Source organism: Diabrotica virgifera, chromosome 5, assembly GCF_917563875.1.
Source record: "Diabrotica virgifera virgifera chromosome 5, PGI_DIABVI_V3a".
Classification (NCBI taxonomy): domain Eukaryota; kingdom Metazoa; phylum Arthropoda; class Insecta; order Coleoptera; family Chrysomelidae; genus Diabrotica; species Diabrotica virgifera.
In genome coordinates, this window is record NC_065447.1 from 86,909,507 (window position 1) to 86,919,312 (window position 9,806).

The following is a 9,806-nucleotide window of genomic DNA, read 5'->3' on the forward strand; positions in this document are numbered from 1 at the left end:
ACAAAAATCATTTTTTATTTCAACTTATTAGACTAACTGAACTAAATTATACCTTAAATAATCGTCCTAGCACAAGTCCTGGCTATGACCATATTAAGTACCCTATGATTAATATGCTACCTGCAATCGCTAAAGATCTTTTATTGGAAATATTTAATGAAGTCCTATATGCAGGTACGGAAGAATTTAAAGAAGTCATTGTCATTCCAATTTTAAAACCAAACAAAGATCCGAATCTGGCACAATCATACAGACCAATTTCACTTATGTCTTGTATTCTCAAAGTTTTAGAAAGGATACTGAAAGTAAGACTTGAATGGTGGATAAATGAGAAAAAACTACTTCCAAATTCTCAGTACGGCTACGACAAGGATGTGGTACTATAGATGCCCTCGCTACTATTGTAACTCATATTCAAAATTCATATTCTCGAAATACATATGTACCAATGTTATGTTTGGATATTGAAGGTGCATATGACTGTGTTAATTTAGATATGCTAAAAGACAAAATGATTCATCGATTCGAAATACCTTCTCTTCTAGCTCAAAATATTGTCAATTTCTACAAAAACAGGAAAATATATATCAGGGTTGAAAATAATAAACTCATTGGACCACGTTTTAATAGCTCAGGTCTCCCACAGGGGTCAGTTTTAAGTCCTTTTCTATTTAATCTTTACACAGCTGATTTTCATAATATTAGTATCGACAATATTTCGTTTAATATAATACAATATGCTGATGACTTTTGTATTTATACTGAATCTAAAAAATATAATGATGGCTTAAACACATTGGAAAATATCCATGAACATTGCTGTGAGTGGTTTAAAAAAAATGGTTTTGAGTTAGCAAACAACAAGTCTCACATTTGTATATTCACTAGACACAATGTACCTCAAAGAGAACAAATACAATTAAATGATGATTACTTTCCTGTTTGTAAATCAGTAAAATATCTGGGTATGATTCTGGATACCAAATTGACCTGGAAACTGCACGTTGATTTTATGCTTGATAGATGCAGTAAAGCACTAAATTTTCTTAAATCAATTGCAAAAACTTGGTGGGGTGCAGATGTTGAAACATGTCTTTTATTTTATCGTTCATATATCAGATCTATTATAGATTATGGCTCAGTACTGTATGGATCGGCTAGTAAAAATATTTTAGGTCGCATAGATGTTTTTCTAAACACAGTATTGCGCTGTTGCATAGGTGCTATGAGATCTACCCCTATTGAACCACTCTATGTTGAAACAATGGAACCGCCGACTAAATTCAGAAGGGAATATCTCAGTCAAAAATTTCTTCTTAAGATCCGATGTTACAACACTTGTTTATATAAAGAAATTAGTACTTTAAATTATTTTGATTTAACAAATAAATATTGGGCTCACAAAAACTCGCCACCGTTATGTGACGCATTTCAAAGCACTGCGGATAATAATACTGAACTTGCAGTTGCAAATAAATTGGTAGATTTCGAAGATTTCTTTGAGTTACTAAATCAAGTAGATATTGTACAACCCAGTTATCATGAGCACTCTTTATTAAACAGTATTGTTTTAAACAACTACCTTACAAATTGGTCAAAATCTGTTTGTATTTATACAGATGCATCCAAAAGTTCAAATGGTACTGGTTGTGCCTTTTATATTCCAGATAAATTTATAGAAAAAATGTTTAAACTGCCCTCAAATTTCTCCATTTTTACTGCCGAGGCTGCGGCGGTATATGAGGCTTTAATTTATTTCAAGTTGGCATCCTATAATTCTGCAGTAATCTTATCTGATTCATTATCTGTGCTTACTGCTATTCAAACATCTCACCTACCTTGTAGTACTTCTAATCCATACATTTTTTTAATAAAAAAAATCTTATTTGAAATTAATAAACACACCCCAAAAATAAAACTTATGTGGATCAAAGCACATTCAGGACTTACACATAATGAGCATGTAGACCAATTAGCTAAAAATTCCCTCATCCATGGAACAGTAACCAAATATCAGCCCTGCATTCTAGATGCTTTTGCTTGTTTAAGAACTGAACAGATGAAGAGCTGGAAAACACACTGGGAAAGGTACTGTAACATTTCAACAACACAATAGAGTTTGATACAACCGATTATTCCAGAAAAACCTTGGTATAAGAATTTCACCCTCCCTCGCAAATACATATCCACCATCAGTAGAATTAGATTTGGACATGCATGTTATCCTGCACATTTATTTAAAATAAACATATTAGATTCGAATATTTGTCAAGAATGTGAGGTTAAAAGTGACTTGAACCACATATTTTTTGAATGCAAAAAGCACAAACACCTTACCAATCACCTAATTAAAAGAATTATAGACCAGAACATCCCACTCCCTGTAAATATTCTCTTTATTCTGTCACTGAATAAAAAGAAAATGTTTGACTGTTTGGTATCTTTCTTGTCGGATAGTAAAATATTATTGTAATTAGTTATAAGTATTTGTAAAATATGTTTAAAACAAATATAAAAAAAATAAAAAGAAAAAAAAATTAAAAAAAATTAATAAAAAAAATAAATAAAAACATGAAACAAAAAAAAATAAATAAAAAAAATTAATAATTAAAAAAATATTAAAGAAAAAATCACTAAGAGGATTTAAACCTCCGCAGGGATGAACCGGGTTGACATCCTATCGTAGTGACAAAAAAAAAACAAAACAAAAAACAAAACAAAAAAAAACTAAAATCAAATACAAAAAAGAATGCATTTATTTTAATATTAAGATTAATATTTTTATTTGTAAAATGTATACACTATGTGTTCCTGATAAACATTAAGTAATATAATATATTTATATTTATTAACATAGTATGTACATTAGCTGTAATGAGTAGGTAAATAAGAAGTAAAAAATTGTAATAATATTATAATAACCAAGTTTCACTAATTGGCAATATCTTTAATACATTTACTTTTGATGGAGACTGGCTGAATGACCATAGTCCAAGCCAAAAAAAAAAAAAAAAAAACATGGATACACGCGTCACACTGATTTAGTAGCCGCGTGTATTAGTGCAGTCACTGAAGGTTTTCACCTCCGATTCCATTGAACCTCCATCGATTTTCATGAAAATTGGTGAGTAATTAGAGGATACCTCAAGGAACAAAGGTGACATGATGCCAACTTGCGCTTTTACCCTGGGGGCGGATGCCACCCCTTCTCAGGGGTGAAAATTATTTTATTAAAAATAATACCATAAGTCGATAGAGGGACAAATTAAAACCAAAATTTGTTATATAAATTTATTAAAATAAATCAACACTTTTTGAGACCAAAAAATTTTTTTTTCGTAAAAAAAATGCATGTTTTAAATCGGTTTTTCACGTATAAATCAAAAACTATAAGCTTTTACAAAAAAGTTATTTGACTGAAATTGGTGATAATATAAAATTAAATAAATTCCTCACATAAAGAACTAAAGTAATGCTAGTTCAAAGTGAGTTATTGGCAATTGAATGTGTATTTTTTTCGACGAGTACTCAAATCTAAATATTCAAGCTTAAATAACGGGAAAACGATGCAATGTATAAAATATTAATGCTAAACATTTGTCAAAGCACTTCAGAATACCTATCAAATGAGCTTCAGAACAAGGTAATAGCGTCAAAATTAAGCAAGTTATAATGAAAATAAAAGAACCGTTTCGAATTTTTTAGGAAAAAGTGAAAAATAAAACACGCCATTTCCACAAAAATTTGAATTTATAGTAATCCTTACAAGAACTTCTTTATATTAGCATAAGTAATGTTTTTGATAATTTTGACCGGTTTAGAATGAATATTTTTGAAAAAAAAGATATAATTTAAAAAAATCATAATTGTTTAAATTATTGTAATTCTCATAGTTTTTTGATAATAATTCCAAAAATAGTCAATATACGTAAAAAATTATATATGACCAAATTTTAGTTTTTTCTGTGCCACATATTTTAACCGTTTTAGTATTTCCATAGGGTAAAAAATAACCGAGATAGAAACGTTTAAATCTTAAATTTTGCTGTGGGAACCATGCAACCGGGGTCATTTAACCTTTTATTTTTAAAAAGTAAGAGATTTAAAAGATTAGGTTCAACGTGCTTAAATAGAACTTGGAACTAACTTTCAAACAGTTTTTAGATGAACCTGATATCGTAAACACGAACGGAGTTATTAAAAAAAACAATAACATTTTTTGGAAAAATTTTTAAAAGATAAATTTTGAAAAAATTTTGGAGCATAAATTTTAACGCTATCAACATGTTCGGGGGCTTATTTGATAGATATTTTTAAGTACTTTGACAAATGTTTAATAAGTTTATGTTATAAAATGCATCAATTTCCCGTTATTTCAGCTTGAACACTTAGAGTTTTTTACTCGCCGAAAACAATATAAATTCAATTACCTATAACTCACTTTTAGTTAACATTAAAAGGTTTTTCTAGCAAGCGGTTTATTTCATTTTTTATTAGCTTCAATTTTGATAATAATAACTTTTTTGTAAAAACTTACACTTTTTGAGTTTTTGATAAAAAATTGGTTAAAAACATGCATTTTTCTCAAGAAGAATTAAAATCTTTGTTCTTTAATAACTCAAAAAGTTTTGATTTATTTTAATCACTTTATATAACAAATTTTGCTTGAAATTTGTCCCTCTATCGAATTATGGGGTTATTTTTAATAAAATAATTTTCACCCCGAGAAGGGGTAGCATCCACCCCCAGGGTAAAAGCGCAAGTTGGTATTGTGTCACTTTTGTTCCTTGAGATATCCTCTAACCACTCACCAATTCTCATGCAAATCGATGGAGGTTCAACGAAATCGGAGGTAATAGCTCATATCCACCTTCAGTGACTCCACTATATCCAATGTGGATGTACATGTATTTTTGTATTTTGAGCCATGTACATCCGCATCCGATACACACCGTCTAAATATCTTTATAGATAGATAGATAGATAGATAGATAGATAGATAGATAGATAGATAGATTAGATAGATATACATTCATTTTTTTAAAAACTACAGTTTTATAACAATGAGTTTAGTAAGTACAGAATATAACTAGCAACTAGTCTAGAACATAAGTAACTATTAACAAAAAACAAAAGTAAGAACCAGCTATCACTAAGTGAAATGAAGAACTTGGTTTTTCAATAAACATCAAATAAATGAAGGAGATCCCCGCCAATAACTTTTCATGGTTGACGCGGTTTACTTAATAAAAAAAAATGAAGGAGAGTCTGAAGCTTATTTAAAACAAAAGATCTAAGTTTTAGGATATTCCAAATATATATTGAGATTTCGTTCACAGATATTATAGTTACATTGTTAAGACAACCAATAAGGTCGGCGCAATTATTAAGGGAAGCCATATTAACTGGTTTCATCGAACTGTAAATGGGACATCCAAACAGTAAATGTTCAAGAGTTTCCAACTTGTTGGTGTTACAAATAGTACAGATTTCAGATGGTTGTTTATAGGGTGAGGCAGATAACTGGCCGATTAGAAATATCTCTAGAACTAAAGGCAACAGAATCATGAAAATTGGAGTGTAGGGGTTTTGAAGGATGATCTATTAAATGAAAATATTTTCATCTCTTTGCAACTTCCGGTTATACCGGAAGTTGCTTATAACTTCCGGTTATACCGGAAGTTGCTTATAACTTCGTTTTTATTAAAAGGGACACCCTCTATATTTTTACATTTTTGGATTCTCCTCAATATCTTCTTTCTTAAAATATGACGTTTTGTAATATTATACAGGGTAGTTTAAAAGATAATTACGTTTTTTTATTATTTTCGTAGCAATATGCACACCCTGTAGAATTGTAACAGTTTGACATTAAAAAGTCTGCTTACGTTCAAGTGATTTTTAATGTTCTCTACTATTGTTAAGAATCATTACTATAGCTAATTTTGAAATTTTAGTATACAGGGTTGGTCGAAACTCGGAATGAATATTTTCTGAGTTTTCTTAAATGGAACACCCTGTATTTTAGTATTGTAACGAAATGATATTTCATGTTACTTTTTTATTTTATAAGTATTCCCTATACCTAATTGCTTTAATTTGTGAGTTATTGGTGATTCAAGCTAAACATTAATTGCAACAAAAAATACGTAAAATTTTATTAGGTTGGCCGTGAAAAAATTCAATCACAAATAATTTTTCAGAAATAAATACATATTAATCCAGACTGATCCTTAAAATTACCAATAATGGTTTAGCTATCAAAATACCTACGTAGTTATAATTGTTAGTGTGATTAACAATTAAGCACAAATTAAAGCAGTTAGGTATAGGGAATGCTTAAGAAATAAAAAAGTACCGTAAAATATAATTTCATTACAATACTAAAATATAGGGTGTTCCATTTAAGAAAACTCAGAAAATACTCATTTCGAGTTTCGACCAACCCTGTATACCAAAATTAAAAATTTAGCTATAATAATGATTCTTAACAATAGTAGACTATATTAAAAATCATTTGAAAGTAAGTAGAGTTTTATATGTCAAACTACTACAATTCTACAGGGTGTGAATATTGCTACGAAATTAATACAAAAACGTAATTATCTTTTAAAATACCCTGTATAATATTACAAAACCTCATATTTTAAGAAAGAAGACATCGAAGAGAATCCAAAAATGCAAAAATATACAGGGTGTCCCATTAAAAAAACGAAATTATAAACAACTTCCGGTATAACCGGAAGTAGCAAATAGATGAAAATATTTTCATTAAATAGATTACTCTTCAAAACCCCTTAATTCAAATTTTCATGATTCTGTTGCCTTTAGTTCTCGAGATATATCTAATAGGCCCTTTATTTGCCTCACCCTGTATATGTTATACCATTATAGGTAAATTTTAACACAGGGCGATTAGTTATTCGAAGTTGCGCTATGGCACAAATGTATTTTATGGGAATTTAAAATTCCAGATATTTCTGTACTGAGGTATCTACGGATAAATGTTTGTAAATAGTTGAGAATGTTGAAATTGAAATTGAAACTGAAACTGCTTGAATGTCTTCTTGATGAAGCATATCCATGTATTCTTTTAACATGTCTAAATATATATCTTTATGGGTGCGTGTAAGTAGTGGCCTACAAAACCCAAAACTGTGGTTGGCCTGCAGGTACTACGATGATTTTTGCTTAGCCATATTTTTAAACAAAATAAAGGGAAATGAAACAATTTATTATTTATATTATACAGAAAAAAAAATATATTATAATATGTAAAACATTTGCGGGTTAAAAAAAACAAATTAAAAGATAGTATTTTTCGATAAAAGGAACGAAATGAAACTGTTTCTAGATACCTAAAATAATAACTACAAAACATTTATGGCTTTCAAAACACTAAACTAAATAATGTTCTTTTTTATAAAACTTACAAAAACGAAATAATTAATCCTCTACATAGATAAAGAATCTTTTTGAAAAAATATCAGTTTACATATTAGGCATTTTTGGGTTTTGAAAAAACACGCTAAACAATAATATTTTTCACATGGGACAAATCTAAATTTAATTTAGGTGGCTTGAGATTTTGCATCTTTTGTACCCGTCTCTTGTAATATTTTCTTATAACAGTTTACGCATTGGCCTCTTTTTCTACCAGCACCTTGACTTTCTTTTAAATAATGTTGGACTGTGTTGGACACAACTGGTTCTGTAGGCTCATGTGTGTCGATCTGAGAATGTAATAATTTCATTATAAGATTTTCTTTGAATTTTGTGATAGACATTTTCTCATTTGATACCTCTTGGTGTAATATGTATGCGTTTACCAGTACCATACCCATAAGGAGCTTAATTTCCAATTTACGGTACCATATTAGGCCTTTTCTGAGGGATGTTGAATAGGCTTTCATTTAATCACAAAGATCAATGAAAGCTTTAGATTTGTTATAATCGACAATTCAAAACAACAAACACATTGAAATCTGTTCTATCTAAAACTAAATCTAACAATGATCAAGAAAGAACAAAGAATTGCGTATTACAATACCTTGTGAATGCGAACAAGTTTATTTAGGTGAAACATCAAGACCATTAGACATTAGAATAAGTGAACATCAGTCTTATATTAAAAATAGAGAATTTGATAGATCTCAAATATGGCAACACGCATGGGATAATGAACATAGAGTTCAGTGGAGAGATTCAAGTATAGTCCTGAAAGTATCAGATAGTAAAAAGAGAAAAATCAAAGAAGCGGCTCTAATTATGCTAAATGAAACCAATTGTGTCGCAAATTCCTCAGTAGAATGCAGTAGGATGTGGCTACCCATACTGAGTATCAATATCAGTCAATAGAAATATATCAGTCAATAGAAAGAAAATACCAAGATTAGTAAGTCAATAATATCGAGTTAGTACATATCTTATATTTTGGTATTACTTATATATCTAGTATTATTAATATTATTTATAATTTACACATGATGTTACAAGTCAGAATTTGGTATTATTTTTTGAGAGTAAATTAAATGTAAGACCAAATACTTACGATGTCGGGATAGCATCACAAGGTTTTTTTCCTGGTTTTCCCATGTAATTTACTATGAGATCTCTAACGCGAGAATTTTACTGTCGTTGCATTTGGTTGTCTTTTTAAAGACAGATCATATGCCATGATATTTTGTGACGGATATTCTTGAGTTGGGGTTGATTTCATGTAATCGAATGAACTATCTTTCAGTAAGTCGTCCCAGGAACGCAACTCAAAAATATTGGCAATATCATTTTAGTCTTCTACTTTAAAATGTATTGCCAATATAAATGAGTCAGAATAAATAAATTATTAGAAGAATTTTTTACTTAGCAACAACATTTTTGTTTATTTTAGTAATATTTTTTATTTTGACAAAGGCACCCGATTTGGGCGTCGAAACGTTAATTAAATTATTTTTTAATTTTAATTTTGGTTTATCTCCCATATAAATAATTAGTCATAAAAACATAACATGAAACAATCAATATTTTCTTTTAACTGCTGGTTTTTAACTGCATTAAAGCATTTTTTAATATTATGTTTTAGAGGGGGGTTGGTGGTACAACAACTGCTATTTCAGCAACCTAAATGGAAAATTTGTAAAAGTGGTAATTCGAACAGAAAATATGGAAGCACTTCGTTGGATGGATAAAAATGAGTGGCCAAATCTAGCAGGATCCAGAATGTTAATACGATAGATTCGAGAATAAATATGTTGTATTAAAAATAATATGTAAAATTTAATAAAAAATTTTGGTCTTGGTAAAAGGTATATTATTTTAAAAAGCCCTTTAGGGCTACAAACATCGAACAAAACGTTTTCGCTCTAAAAAGAACATCATCAGTGTTGCCTAAAATAAGTATAACCATATTAATTATCAAAATGTTAAACTTAAAATGATGACCAAGGTAGAAGCAAAGTTTGGTTATACTTACAAGAACATGGTGAGCCAACCAAAACATACGAAGGTCAAAGCCTTTCAAAAATGGACTAAAAGTCACATCAAAATGTTAACATAGCAAATTCCAAAGGATGGATATAATTCCTAAGGATACGGCCCTAGGATAACATATGACTCCCACACGTGGTAAGTGGGTCCAAGGTAACAAATTAGGTCATTATGTTACAAGAGGTGACAGGCAACTAAGATGTGAGATTTCAAAAGCGAATCAGTCTGATGTCAAGACAACCATTGTCAATGGAACTTGAAGTATCATGAAATGTTGGTTACACAGCTACTAAATTTATAGTTGTTTATGGTACAAGCAA

The 9,806-nt window shown here is 29.6% G+C and overlaps 1 protein-coding gene across 2 annotated transcripts in view; it reads left to right on the forward strand.

The window, feature by feature from the left end:
• LOC126885051 (fibrinogen-like protein 1) overlaps window positions 1–9,304 on the forward strand; it is a 53,600-nt gene extending 44,296 nt beyond the window's left edge. For both annotated transcript variants that reach the window (XM_050651480.1, XM_050651481.1), the window contains one exon: window positions 9,083–9,304. In XM_050651480.1, coding sequence (XP_050507437.1) covers window positions 9,083–9,234 — 152 coding nt within the window. In that variant the 3' untranslated portion in view covers window positions 9,235–9,304. The remainder of the gene's footprint in view (window positions 1–9,082) is intronic.
• The last annotated feature ends 502 nt before the right edge of the window (window positions 9,305–9,806 follow it).